The sequence below is a fragment of the Phascolarctos cinereus genome, unplaced genomic scaffold (assembly GCF_003287225.1).
Source record: "Phascolarctos cinereus isolate Bilbo 61053 unplaced genomic scaffold, phaCin_HiC Scaffold_5;HRSCAF=322, whole genome shotgun sequence".
In the NCBI taxonomy this organism is placed as follows: Eukaryota; Metazoa; Chordata; class Mammalia; order Diprotodontia; family Phascolarctidae; genus Phascolarctos; species Phascolarctos cinereus.
In genome coordinates, this window is record NW_027555958.1 from 10,836,750 (window position 1) to 10,851,884 (window position 15,135).

The 15,135-nt window shown below is 48.3% G+C and overlaps 1 protein-coding gene across 1 annotated transcript in view; it reads left to right on the plus strand.

The window, feature by feature from the left end:
• The window catches only part of NGEF (neuronal guanine nucleotide exchange factor), an 82,007-nt gene extending 67,345 nt beyond the window's left edge, over positions 1 to 14,662 (plus strand). Inside the window, 7 exon segments of the mRNA XM_020972174.2 lie at positions 3,155 to 3,244; positions 4,296 to 4,459; positions 6,327 to 6,482; positions 7,865 to 7,944; positions 10,458 to 10,562; positions 14,377 to 14,487; positions 14,490 to 14,662. Coding sequence (XP_020827833.1) covers positions 3,155 to 3,244; positions 4,296 to 4,459; positions 6,327 to 6,482; positions 7,865 to 7,944; positions 10,458 to 10,562; positions 14,377 to 14,487; positions 14,490 to 14,566 — 783 coding nt within the window. The 3' untranslated portion in view covers positions 14,567 to 14,662.
• The last annotated feature ends 473 nt before the right edge of the window (positions 14,663 to 15,135 follow it).

The window sequence follows — 15,135 nt, forward strand, 5'->3', positions numbered from 1 at the left end:
AGGTCTTTGAATACCTGGGGGTATGTGTATATGTCCCTGTGTGTACACATGTGTCTGTGAGTGTCCAGCATTCTAATAATAGTAATCATTGTAATTCATATTTATCTAGCACTTTACAATTTGCACAGTACTTCCCATATGTTATTTCATTTGACCCTGACAACAACCCAGTAAGGAAGCTAAGGCAGACAGAGGTGAAGTGACTTTCCCACAATCACAGCTAGTCAGCATCACAGGTGAGATTTGAAATCAGGTCATCCTGGCTTCAAGTGCTATCTACGCACTATGCCAAGCTATGTGTATATTCTTATATATGTATATAGTATATGTATTCTTGGCATCTAGAAATAATTGGAGGAAGAGACTTGTTTACGTTAACTACTAGGTCTGGAAATGCCTATTTGGCAAAAGCTTTCAGGAATCTCCTGACCTGTGGGAAGAGTGGCTGGTTTGTCACCTCAGTCCTGGGAGCTCTGGAAAGCTTTGTGGGAACATGAGCCCAATTTCCACCATCTGTCACTACGGCTGTGGATCCTGCTGAGCCCCCAGCCGACCCAGCCCATGCCAGAGTCCTCCAAGAATAAGGCTCGTTCCCTACTGTTCTATCTTCCTAGGAAAAATGAAGAGCATCCTGTTTTCTCTTTAAAATGTTAGGATGTATGAGAATGGAAATGATGTTACACATAGATTATTTCATTCTTTGGTGTACTGTCCTCACATTCACCTACTCACTCAATCACCCATTGAGTTATCTGCTCATCCTTCCGTCTATCCAGCCATTCACCCACCTAACAAACAGAACACAGTGCCTACTGTATGTGCATGGTAGGAGGCTGCACGGTATATTGGATAGAGAGCTGACTGTGGGGTCAGAAAGACCTGGGGGGTCAAGTCTTGCTTCTGACTTGTAGTGGCTAGATGATCCTGGAGAAATCCCCCCTGCAGATCTTAATGGCCTTACTAGCTCAGAATTTTTGTAGACTTTTCGTTGTAAAAGTGCTATGCCTGGAGTCAGGAAGACCTGAGTTCAAATCCTGCCTATGTGACCCTGGACAATTCACTAACCCACTCCCCAGCCCCAGTTTCCTCATGTGTAAAATAAAGATAATAATAGCATTTAACTCACAGTGAGGATCAAAGGATATAACATATGTAAAGCGCTTTGTAGACCTTAAAGTACCATAGAAATGCCCCTGGCAGCTCCCTAAAGACCAAACTGCAGAGGAGGTACTAACTGTGTCAGAGGAAAGGATTTCTATTCCAGGAGTACTCCAACTGATGCAATCGGTTCTGAAGAAGAGATAGGCATAACAACACTGGACCAGGTGCTGGAGTAGATACAAACATCCCCCCACCCCCATTCACCAGGGACTTCATAGTCTTGTTGAAGCGGTAAGACATCAGATCATACATCAACTGGCCTGAGGCAAGCGAACAGGCCCCCCACCCCAGCAGCTGTGGCAATAGCTCCAGGGTGAGGTGATGAGGGTCTGTACCAGGGTGGGGGCAGTGTATTCTAGGAATATTGCAGAGGTGAAATCAAGGAGAAATTTGTAGAGGTGAAATTGACAAGAGATGTTTCAGAGGTGAAATGGAAGAGAAATCTTACAGAGGTGAATTCTACAAGAGATGGTGCAGAGGGGAAATCAATTAGAAATGTTGCAGAGAGAAAATCCACTAGAGGTGTTGCCGAGGTGAAATCTACTAGAGATGGTGCAGAGGTAAAATCCACTAGAGATGTTGCAGAGGTGAAATCTACAAGAGATGTTGCAGAGGTGAAATCTACAAAAGATGTTGCAGAGGTGAAGTTGACAGGCCTTAGCGACAGCTTGGACACAGGACAGAGATGAGGAGTGATATGGTGAGAGAGATGAGTCCAGAATGACTCCTATGTTGGAGCCTGAGGGACTGAGAGGAGAGTGGCATCCTCTACAGTCATAGGGAAGGTAGGAGGAGGGGTTGGGGGAAGGATAGTGAATTGGATATACTGAGTGTAAGATGTTTGCAGGATATCCAGTTTGAAATAGCTAGAAGGCATTTGGCCATTAGATGTCAGAAGAGAGATAGGGGCAAGAAAGGTAGAGTTGAGAGTTATCAGCACAGAGACGGTAACTAAATCCATGGGGGCATGTGAGATCACCAAATGAGAGTACAGAAGAAGAGAAGAGAGCCCAAGACAAACCTCTGTGGGATATCTGTGGTTAGAGGGCACGATCTGGAAGAGGATCCAGTGAAGGAGTGGTCAGAAAGGTGGGAGGAGAACCAGGAAGGGTGGTATCCCCCAAACTGCTAGTCACTTCACATCTCTGGGCCTCCCCCTATCTGTGACTTAGGGGCCCTGGCCTCTCTAAGGTCATTGACATCTCAGCCCCAACATTTTATCCTTCTAGGATTTAGACCACAGGGCCTAGAGCACATTTTCAATTCAACAAGTGTCTCTTAAGCTCCATGGTAGGCACTAAGAATACAAAGATGAAAACAATACATTTTCTCCCCCCCCCCCAAGCTTACATTCTACTGGGGAGACAAGGAGGCAAAAACACGACCTACGCATCAGTAAGAATGACTGAGATGGGGATGGCGAGAGCCCCACCTATCAGAGAAGGGGCCAGAAATGAAATGGAATGAACTTGGCTCTCACACTAGATTTGAGGCATGGAATCCAAGTTTTCCACTTTGTTTTCATCATCCTTGCTTGTCCTTCCAGTGAAACTTCTCATCAAAATGTATTTTTCTCCCAAGAAGGACAGATACTGACATTCCTAGCAGTAACTCATAGGGTTTTGTTTAATTTTCTTTTCTATTATGAACATGACAATTATCAACAAACACTAACATCTCAGTACACAAAGGATAAAAAAGAGGATTGTTTATGAACACAAGGACTTCTGTTAAATAGATTTTTTTTAATGTTTATTAAGTTTTAAAAGGTAGTGGCAAAATTGCCACTTAATTCACAGGTTTTTCAGCCCATGTGTTACTGCAGTCATGGAATTGACTTTCAGTTTGATATTAGAGCCAACGGCTCCTTCTGGTTGGTCACACAGCTGTCATGTGGTCTCCACTGTCATGCAATGAGTGGATCCAGACGTTGGCACCCAACAGCCAGGAGGGTGCTATGACTTGTGACCCCTCTGGGTGTTCTTTTTTCCAGGTGGTAAAAGCGTGCAATGAAGGTGTCAGGAAGATGAGTCGGACAGAACAGATGATTAGCATTCAGAAGAAAATGGAATTTAAGATCAAGGTACAGTCGCTTCCAATATCCCTTTCCCAAATGCTGCATAAATAATATAATTTGCTTCATATATATTTGTCTGCATGTTCCTTTCTCTATTAGATTGTAAGCCCTTTGATGCCAGGGACTCTCTGTTGCTTCTTTTTGTATCACCGCTACTTAGCAGGCACTTAATAAATGTTTATTATGGGGCAGCTAGGTGGCGCAGTGGATAGAGTACCAGCCCTGAAGGCAGGAGTACCTGAGTTCAAATCTGTCCTCAGACCAAATACTTGACACTTAGTAGCTGTGTGACCCTGGGCAAGTCACTTAACCCCAATTGCCTATATCTATCTATCTAAAAAAAATAAATCAATACATGTTTATTGATTGATTAATAATACCTCCTAATTTAGCCTGACTGTCCTAAGTGAATTCCATTCAACACCTCATGTGATATCAGACTAAGCCGAAGGAATAGTCAGAATGCTAGCTTTGGAGTGATGCCTTAAAGAACCCCTTGTTTGCCTTCCACTCCTCCACCCCCAATTCACTGCTTCTCTTTTCATTGGGCTGCAGTGATTTTGCTTGTGCAAATGCTTTTGAATTTTGTAAAAACTGTTTGTGAGCATTGTTTCATTTCACAGAATATACTATAGGTAGCATTGTCCCCATTGTATGGATGAGGAAACTGAACCTCAGAGATGTTCGGTGAATTGCCTGTGTTCACAAAGCTGGTAGGTACCCCAGGTGGCATTTCAAGCCTAGTGTTGTTTCCTTGACATTTGAAAGCAGTGAGTGAGCGTGGAGTCGTGAGTTTGAATCCTGATTCTGTCATTTACTACCTTGTGACCTGGATCAATTCATTTCATCTCTCTAGGCCTCAGTTTCCTCACCTCTAAAATGGCCCCTACGGTCCTTTCTGTCCTAAGTCCATGATCCCCAAAGGTGGAGTCACTTTTTGTGAGCAAGCCCATGCTGACCTTACCAGAATGATGTCATCATCCCATGATGTAAGGGGTTTGAGACACTGACTCCCTGACCACATGATCCAACCTTGTCCTTTATCTCTCTGTCTCAGTCTGTACCCATTATATCTCACTCCCGCTGGCTGCTGAAGCAAGGGGAACTACAGCAGATGTCTGGCCCCAAGACATCCCGGACCCTTCGGACCAAAAAACTCTTCAGAGAAATCTATCTCTTCCTTTTCAATGACCTGCTTGTGATCTGCAGGCAAATTCCTGGGTGAGTCCACAATATGAAAAGAGGCAGAAGATAGATCCTAAGAAGTTCAGCATCCATCCCCAAGAAAACCATGCAACAGATGGTTAAGTCAGTGACTTATGCGCACTTAGAAAGGGGAATGAGCAATCGTGTGGAGCCACTCTGGGTTCACTGAGAAGAAATCACATCAATGCATTTCCTTTTTGACAATCATTCCATAAGTACTTACTTATTAACCAGCTACTAAGTTACATTCTGCTCAGTGCTGGGGATACAAAGGAAAAAATGTCCCTGTCCTCAAGGAGCTTACCTTCTATTGGGGCAATACCATGTTCATATATAAGTATGTAAGGTGTATTATATATAACTATTCCATTATTTAATTAATTCCACTAACTTCTATAATTTTGTTTAATATTATATCAACATCATATTGTTAATATCTAATATATTATTATTTAATAATAAGTATTAAAATTAATATCATGATAGTTATATGTCCAGTGCCTGGCACATAGTAGGTGCTAAATAACTTTTTATCAATTGACTTAACACACACGCGCACACACACACACACACAGATGCACAAATTAAATCTATAAATATAAGGGAATAGGAGTCACTCTCAGCTAGGGGGAGCAGGAAAGGCTTTACACAGAGGATGACGCTTGAGCTGAGGAAGGAGTGATCGCTAGGAGAACAGAGATGGGAGATGGACTGTCAGGCAGGAGGAATAGCAGGACGGCCAGTTTGGAAGGAAAGTAATGTGCAATAAGACTAGAAAGGAGGGCTGGAGCCAGGTTTTGAAGGACTCTCGATGCCAAAATGAGGAGTTGGTATTTGACCCTGAAGGTGACAGACAGCCATGCATGCCAAGGATGCCACTCTTTGGCAGTTGTGTGAAGGAGCCAGGGCACTGGGAAATAAATGTAAGGGATGTAAAAAAATTTTTTAAACGTTTCAATAAAATTCATTTTTAAAGCTTTTACAAGACATAGTATGTAAGGCCCAAGGGGAGAAAGATCATTTCCAAGTGAGGGTAGCCAAGAAAGTCTTCATGGGAGCAGCGGCATCCCTTCCATGAGGTAGGAGGGTATCTACCCCAATCATGTGAAGACTTGCCCCTTTGGAATGAGCGGATGAGAATAGTTTGTTCCAATGACCGTGAAGGTGCAGTGGAACACTGAGAGCTTGGCCCCTGCATCCCAGGCCATCACCAGGCATCCTGACCTTTCTCCTGCCAGTGGACTCTGGGGCAGAGAGGAGGCTGAGAACTCTGGGCACCTCACTGACCTCTAAGTCATGCTTAAGTCAAGACATCACTTGGACATCTCTGGTCCTCTTAGAAGTCAAAGGATGAACGAACAACACAGGGCAACGTTTTGAGCAAAGGGATGAGTGACAGGACATGACTAGAGCAGAAAGACAGGCAGGCAGGGCCCCCTGCAAAGCTGTCAGAAAGCTGAGAGCTGTGTTCCACGTTCCACAGCTGGGTCAAAGGGCAGCTAAGGAATGCTCAGTCAGTCAATCATTAAGCTTAATAAAAGCACCTGCTCCTCTGTGCCAGGCTGGGGATAGAAAGACAAAAGGGAAGTGGGCCCTGTCCTCAAGGAGCTTGCATTCTAGTGGAGGAGACATGTGCATATGAATGTACATTCATGTACAGGAGAATGAAGGTGGTTAGGGAAGGAGGCAGGGCCCAGCGGGCAGCTGAGGACATCAGGAAAGGCCTCATGTGGAAGGTGACCCTTGAGCTGAGTCCTCAGGCAGCCACAAATTCCAAGAGGCAGAGGTGAGGATGAAGGCCATGCTAGGCAGGGGGCCCAGCTTATGCAAAGGCATGGCCACAATGAATAATTGCTGTTATTTCCTGCCCCCTTATCCCCAGGGACAAGTACCAGGTGTTTGACTCAGCTCCCCGTGGCCTCCTGCGAGTGGAGGAGCTGGAAGACCAAGGGCAAACTTTGGCCAACGTCTTCATCCTGAGGCTGCTTGAGAATGCGGATGACCGGGAAGCCACCTACATGCTGAAGGCCTCGTCCCAGTGAGTACGAAGGCCTGCCATTCTCTGTGTGCCTGGACATCTTTTCCTTCAGAGGTCTCACCCGCCAGACTTTGTGAACCTTAAAAATACCAGATGAACACTAGTTGTTATCGTTTCATTGTCCTCAATGCCTAGAACGGTGCCAGGCAAATAGTAGGTGGTTAGTAAGTGCTCATTGCACCGAATCAGACTGAACTGAATTACACCTATGTGAGAGCCTGCCCGGCTCACTTCCCCCCTTTCCTCTCAGAGCATTCGGATTTGGGTTCGAATCCCAGCTTTGCTCCTTCCCACCTATGTGACCTTGGACTAGTCTGGGCCTCAGTTTCCTTCTCTGTAAAGTAGCTGGGTTGGGCTAGATGCCTTGAAGGTCCCTCCCAGCTGTCCTCATCACCTGCAGCCAGGCTTGCACACAGGGGCAGGGAGGCACTGGGCTGGCCTCGACTCTGTCCACCAAGCCTCTGCCATCTTGAAGAGTCGGTCATTTTGGTAAAGCGGGATGCCTGGTTCTCTTTGTCCTACTAGCCCAGCTGCCAGGGCACCCACCCCCATGCTGGGAAGCCCAGGCCTGTTTTTTAACACCCCCTCCTCTATTCCACCTTCCCACAAAGGTGACGAGTGCGAGCCGTGAGCACCAGCAGCAATTCTAGGGAAGAGTGTAGAGCCTACACAGATAGGATTCAGAGCTGGGAGAGGCTGAGAACACGGAATGCCCAAGCTTGGAGGAATCTTAGAACAGGGAACGTCAGAACTGGAAGGGGCCTTAGAACACAGGAGGCTTTAGCCAGGAGGGACCTTAAAAGGTAGAATACAGACTATCTGAGCCGGGAAGAACCTAGAACACAAAATATGCTAGCTCAGAGGAACCTAGAACAAAGGTGGCAAAGTTGGGAGGGAACCTAGACTGCAGATCACGGAATGTGAGAGCTGAAAGGGACCTCAGAGGCCGACGGGTTCAGTCCCCTTGTTTTACAGAGAAGGAAACTGAGGCTGACAGAGATGAAGTGACTTCCCCAAAGTCTCACAGGGAATAGGTAGCAGAACCAGAATTTGAACTCAGATCCTCCCCCTTTCCCCACTATTCTGGGCCAGGCCATTAGCTGCAACTCCTCCTGACAGACTGCTTCAGGCAGAAACTGAAGTGAGCATTGTGTGGGGGTAGCACCCACACGCATCTCCAGTTATTTTCACATCCCATTACATATTGAAGAGGGTGGGTCCTGCTGCGGTGTGAGGCGTAGGTATGTTGCCAGCCCCAGAAGGACAAAGCAAAGCCAGGCGTGGCCCAGGAGAGAAGGCCACGGGGTCAGGGCAGGGGGGGCCACGTCTCCCCAGAGCCGCTATAAACGCGCTGGCCGTGGTGTGTCTCTCTGCCCTCACAGGAGCGAGATGAAACGCTGGATGACCTCCCTGGCCCCAAATCGGAGAACGAAATTTGTTTCCTTCACATCAAGACTGCTTGGTGAGCATTCCCGGAAAGTCCTCTGCTTCCGCTCCTCCTCGTGTCCTTTCGAGGGAAAGCTTGGCTTGTGGGCGCCATGTTGGAACTGAGTGTCTCGGGGGTGCTAGGATCTGAGAGCTATAGAGCGAGGCCTTTATATATTTATCACTTAAAGTTACATCGATGCGTTTTATTTGTGCATCATAGACTCCTTGGGTACAAGCCACCGTCCTCTTCCTACCTAGGATCTTCCCTTGTATCAAAGAGCTATCCCACAAAGTAACAATGTCTAACATCAGCATGCAGCTTCCCACACCCATAGTCCCTCACTTCTCCATGAAAGGGAGGGTGGTTTACTCAGATCAGGGCTCACCTTTTTGTGTGTCATGGGCCCCTCTGGCCACCTGCTCAAGTCTACAGAACTCTATGTTAAAGTGCATAAATCAAAACATATGGGATTGCAAAGGAACCAGTGACACTGAAATTCATCTGTAAAACAGCAAAAGCCAAAACTTCGTGGATGCCAGGTGAAGCTTCCCCAACTCAGAGCGAGGCATTCTTCCAAGTATTCTTTCTTCTCTGACATTCAGACAGTGTTTTCGGAGATAAAAGGCTCCTAAAATCTCTTTATAGGATTGTGCTGTCCAGTCGCAGGGAGATTTTACATTCTGAAGCGCTGCTCTTGTGTTAGACTGACAGCTTAGTCATAAGGCAGAATTGGCCGTAGAAGACCTGAGTTCGAGTCTTCCCACTAGACTGAGCAGATCCCTTACCCTCAGTGCCCGTGGCTGCTCTTTCAAGCCAGAGGTATCAGAGCAGGGGTCCATCTGCACGGGTAGAGGAAGCGTCTTCACCAGGAGGCGCCTACACCATTTGAATGAAATCACTGGTCTGGACCACAAAAAAAAAAGGCTAATGTCGTTTTTAAGGCCTTGAACTAGAAATGTTTTCATGGATGCTTGGGCAAAAGAAGGAATAAATAAGAAATAAGTCAGATAGCTGGAAGTCTTAAGAGATGAAATACAGTTCTTGAAACTCGGCGGCAAAGGGCCGAGGTGGGGCCACGTGGACCTCCCTCTAGTCAGGGTCAGGCAGGCTGCAGAGGCTGGTCGTCCACTTGGGTTGTCTGCTCTGGGGTTGAAGGCCCTTCACGAAGCTCATGAAATGCGGAAGAATCCAGAGTTTTTCTTTCATAAAAACGAGTCGGTCCTTCCGCGTCCTGGGCCACTCCACAAATCCCTTCCTCCCCGGCTTCTCACTCAAGAGCAGGAGTCCCATAGAGCTTCCAAGGCCTCTCAGGAAGCCTGACCGTCCCACTCCGTAAGAGGAGCCCAGGCTTTCGAGTGACTTTTGCAGGGGGTGGCATGTGCCAGTGAAAGGCCTCTGCCGTGGACACCCCAAGGCCTGGGTTTGAATCCTGGCTCTGCTCCTTCCTATCTGGTGACCTTCAGGGGTCTAGCCTCCTCATCTATAAAATGAGGGAACTGAATGAATTGACCCCCAAGGTCTCCTCTGGCTAAGTCTTTGATTTGATCCCGGGACCCTGTGGTCTCGGCAAACCTCCATTTCCTTGCTTCTAAAATACAAGTTGGACAAAGTGACCTGCCCCGAAGGTCCCTTCACGCTGTGTAGGGTGTTCCATGAGTCTTAGCACAGTTTTAAACATCAGAATCTGTCTATAGAAACAGAAGGAGGCTAGGGGGCACCACAGTGCACAGAGCGCTGGGCCTGGAGTCAGGAAGACTTGAATTCAAATGCGACCTCAGACGCTTACTAGCTGTGTGACCCTGGGCGAGTCATTTCACCCTGTTTACCTGAATCCACTGGAGAAGGAAATCACAAACCATTCCGGTATCTTTGCCAAGAAAACCCCGCGGACAGCGTGGTCTGCGGGTCGTGAAGAATCAGACTAACCGAGCAGTAGCAATGCAGAAGCATGGCTTTAAAATTAGGAGGCACCTCAGGGGTCACCCAATGAGCTCATTTTACAGATGAGGAAACTGAGGCTTAGTGCGATCCTAGGAGCATAGATTGGAGGTTCCTGTCCAGCCTTTTCAGTTTGAGTGGCCCAAGGTCGCACAGGTGCTAAGAACCAGAGGCAGCATTTGAATCCAGTGCCTCTGACTCCACAAGCAGGGCTCTTTCCATGGGGCCACACTGCCTCCTTGTTAGATAAGGAAGCACCTGTGTTCAAATCCCTGCTCTGTGGCCCTGGGGAGGTCTTTCAGACCAGCTCTCTGAAGCGAACCCGAGCTGTCATCTGCCTTCATCCCGCCAGCAGGAAGAAAGCTCCGCTTCTCTGAGGCCATTCACCTTGTGACTTGCGCCCCCAGTCAAAGAGTTTTCCTTTTCTACCTGTGACTTGGCATTTTATTGGGCTAGAAACTGTCCTTGACCCTCCCCTCTGCCCGGCCCCTCCCCAGCACCGGCTCTGTCCGAGGCTCAGAAGGCCCAACCAGGCCGGGCTCCAGAGAGAGAATGTTCTACATTCTGGACAAAAGCCTCTTGTCTTCTCTCCTCCCTTCCCCCGACAGACTGTCCCCAGGTGCAGTGCGTCCACCCCTATGTCGCTCAGCAGCCGGACGAGCTGTCCCTGGAGCTGGCCGACATTCTGAACATCCTGGAAAAGACGGAAGATGGTGAGTACTATGCCAGCGTGGAGACCTGCCTCCAGGTGTGTCTATACTGCCCTCATCACATGTCTGTACCATCCATGCCATATGTCTATACCCCATATCCATACTGCCCTCATTACATGTCTCTACCACCCACACCACATGTCTATACCACCCATGCCACATGTTCTCTACCACCCACACCACATGTCTATACCACCCATTCCCTTGCCTTCTGAAAGTGTTCTGGCTGTTACCTTAGTCACTTTGACTACACTGTCTGGGAGGCGGGGGAGATGACCACTCCCTCTCTGATTGACAGAGCAGGAAACTGAGGCCAGGGGTCAGCCAGTTGCCTAAAATGATGATCCTAATGTTTCTCCAGCACCTGCACTTTCCCACCATAGTCATTCGAGCTCACACCAGCCCTGGGAGGTCGGTGATCCCTGGTTTACATAGGGAGGAAACTGAGGCCCAGAGAGGTTACAGAGGGCTTGTCCTGGGGTCACACTGGAGAATGTCTGAGGGACGATTTGAACCCAGGTCTTCCCAGTGTTCTATCCACTGAGCTATACTGCCTCTCGGCATCACACATCTCCTTAAGGACAGAGCTGGGTCTCCTGATTTGCTAGCCTTATGTCCATGGATCACCCCGATCCCAGCCCCTTACTACTGCATCTGCTGCTGCTTCCCTTTGTGGGAAGGGGCGTGGCCAGCTGATTTTTGTTTGAATTGAGATCTGGGCCCTTGCTTTCACTGGTGTAGGGAACTCCGCAGTATGGGAATTCCCTCCATCAATGCAGATTGGCCCCTGCTCTCAGACAGCACTGGCCACTGAAGGGCTCAAAGAGAAGCAGGATTCAAACCCAGGTCTTCCTGCCAGTGAGGCCTGTTCTCACATAGCCACCATGCCCCGGGTTCTAGGGGCAGGATTTGTCTTACTGAAGGCCTTCTTTTCCATTTCTCTCCTCCCTACAGTAGGGTCTGTGCTCAGGGTTGTGGAGACAAAAATTTAAAAAACGAACAGTCGTTAGAGTCAAGGGATTTCCATTCTACACAGAGGAGGCTGCCATGAGAAGAGAGTATCAGCCCCTTGAGGGCAGGAAGGGCATGTTTGTCATTGTATTCCCCATGCTCAGTACAGTGCATGGGATGGAGTGAAAAGAAATCATAAATGATTGTATTTCTATCATGAGGACAACATATTATACAGCATAACTACGTATGTTATATGTAAGATTACATGCTAATGACATATAATTATACACCAGATGTTATTATTGTTATTAATGCTTGCTGCTCAGTGGATAGGAAAGTAGGGGAATGTAAGAAGAAAGAGAAGGGGCACCCAACAGGGGGACCAGGGAATCACCAATTCCATCCTTCAGCATTCAAGTGCCTATTAGGGGTTAAGCACTGTGCTAGGCGCAGGGAATACAGAAACAAGCAAGACAGTGCTTGCCCTCAGGGAGCTTACAGTCTATTGGAGGAGGCTACACACACGTATAAATGTATCTAAGCTACAAGCAAATAGCCCTTCCTTTGGATGGTCAAATATTCCAAAGTAATCCTGGAGGGGAAGGCACCAGGCAAGGCTTCCTGTGGAAGGCAGAGCCTGCTAAGTCTTGAAGGAAGCCAGAGGCTCCAAGAAATAGAGGTGAGGAAGGAGAATGTTCCAGATGGGAGGTACAGCCTGGGCAAAGGTCTGGAGGTGGAAGATGATAGAGTGCTTGTGTACAGGAAGGGCGAGTAGGCCCATTTGGTGGGAACTTTGAGCGTAAGAGGGGAGTGAGTGTATCTTTGTATCCTAAACGGCCCCACATGTCACCAGTGTGTCTCATCTGGTTGTCCCCTCTTATTCCCCACTGGCCCTGGGGGAGGTGACTGATAGGAGGTGGCACCCGGGCATGGTGTCAATTCAGTCATGTGGGGAAAGTGAGGAAGCTGCCTCTGGGGAAGAGTGTGTATGTCTTGTAGCACCTCCTGGCCTTAGATTTCTTGACCAGCTTCATCTAGGATGGACCCAAGGCCCTGAATGTTCCTGCTTGCCCTTCTCTGCCCACCCTCCAAGCTTATCCAGGAGGCCCAGCGCTGCACCCCTGCTCTGGTGTGGTCTGCCTGGGGCAGAGTGCCAGGGAAGGATCCTGCCCTGCTCTTGCACCCTGGCCTCCATCAAGGCTGCCCCAGACTCACAACTTTAGGGGCTGCCCCACCACACGACTGATTCAGACTGAGACTGACGCCCTCTGGGCTTTTCATGAAGCAGTGAATTGGTTTTCTCACTAATGCTGATAGCGGTAATATTTCTCCTTTGGCATCCCACAATCTGCTCCGCCACTCACTATCTGTAAATCCCTGGGCAAGCCTCTTCCCCTTCTGGGGCTCAGTTTCCCTAAAAAATGAGGGTCAAACTGGAAGCCTCTGAGCTCCCTTCAGCTCTGGGTCTATGATCCTGTAATCTCTCTGAGCCTGCTTCCTTATCTGTAAAATGGGGGGATTAGACTAGATGACCTCTAAGCTCTTTCCAACTCCAAGTCTATGTGTCTTTGAATAAATGTTTGTTGAATTAAGTGACCCATTTCTCAGAAGGTAAGATCACTCAGTTTTATCCTTCCTGCCTGTCTCCTGCTTTCTTTTCTCCTCTTTCCTGCTCCTCCTCTTCCCTTCCTTCTTTCCCTTCCCTTCCTCCCATTTTCCTGACTTGGCATGAGCATGGGGTGGGTTTTGGGGAGATTTTGTTTTAAGCTTACAGAGAACCATGAATGCTTTGTGACCTTAGGCAAGTCACCTTCCTCTCTGAGCCTTAGTTTCCTCATCTGTAAAATGACAGGGTTGGGGGGATGGTCTCTAAGATCCCTTCTGGGTCTGATACTCTTGGGAGATAGTGGTTGCCCCCTCCCAGACATCTTCCATGGAAGTCTGGATGACCATTCATCAGGGATATTGTAGAAGGAATTTTTGGTCAGGGATGGGACAGTCAATATCCGTTCCAACCTTGGGATGACATGAAACAGAGCCATCCCCTTGTAGAATGGGCCACCCTGACAGGTAGTGAGCTCCCCATCCTTGGAGGTCTCCAAGCAGAGACAGATGATAATTTGCCAGGTTGTTCTGATGGCCTCTTAGGTCCCTCCCAGATAGTAACCCAAGCCCTCCCTGTGGCTGATATTTCTTGGTCACCTGCGCCCTCTGCTGGCTATCTCATGCAATACTATAAAACCACGGCTCCTGAGATATTTTCATTCTATTACCACAGCTGCCTGGCATCAGAGGCCCATAGGACTTGGCTTGCTTGTTTTACTAACTGCTTTTATTTTTCGTTGTTAATTACGGCTATCAAGAACATCTACTGTGGGGCCCTGGAGATCACTGAATCCTAATTTTATAAATGAGATTTGGGCCAGAAAGCGCAGGTGCCCAGGCTGGAAGAGAGCTAGCTCAGAGACCCTCTAGTCAAATCTCATTTTACAGATGAGGAAACTGAGGCCCAGGGAAGAAGTAACTTGCCCAAGGTCACACATGTCAGAGGTCACATTTGAACCCAGGTCGAGACCAGGGCACCTTTCGCTAATAACACACAAACTCATTCACTGTCTACACTGGGAGTAGTATCCACATTTTTAAAATGAGGAAACTGAGTTTCACAGCTGGAAAGTAGGGCCTAGACTCAAACCCGGGGCTTCTAATTCCAAAGCTAATTCTCTTTCTACTTCTCTCCATAGCTGGGCTACAAAATATCCTATTTGGCTTTCTTTTGCCCCAGATTCCCTAGGTTTTCATTAAAAACACGTTGCTTTTTTTCCCCTTTCCCCTTGATGTCTTCCCCCCAACCCCATAGGCTGGATTTTTGGGGAGCGCCTTCATGACCAAGAAAGAGGCTGGTTCCCAAGCTCCATGGTGGAGGAGATTATGAACCCCAAGATCCGATCCCAGAATCTCAAGGAGTGTTTCGGGTCCACAAGATGGACGACACCCAACGTAGCCAAAACAAAGACCGGAGGAAGCTGGGCAGCAGAAATCGGCAATGACCTCTCTCTTCCTCAAGCCCCAACCCCTGAGTCTAGGGCCACTAGGACAGTGAGCAGGTCCTCGGATGCCTGGAGAAAGAGAGAGAGAGATTTTGAGTATCAGGGCTGGGACAGAGCAGTAGAAGGGGCTGGCAGGGCAGCAGGCGGGGTCTGATCTTTCCACCTGTGGACTGTGTCCACCCCAACCAAAGGGATGCTGCTGCATTTACTGTGTACAGAAGTCCACCCCCCTGCCCCTCCCCTTCCCACCGTGTTAGTCATTCTTGGTCCTTCTGGCGGCAGACGCAATGGGGGAAGGGGAGAGCAGAGAAATTCCTTTCTTTTGAGCTCATGATTTACAAACAGCAAGCCACGTGGATTTTCCACCACACTGCATTACTGCCTTTTACCCGGCCCTCCACCCCCCCATCCTTTAATAAGTGTAAGAAACCTTTCACTGCATGGGCATGAGGGGACCCAGACCCCAAGCATTCTCCCCACTCACCCACCCATACCACCTCCCTCCCAAGGACTCCGGAGAGGCAGGCAGCCTTCAGCCACCAAGGATGGTTCCCACCAGTTTCTGAGTT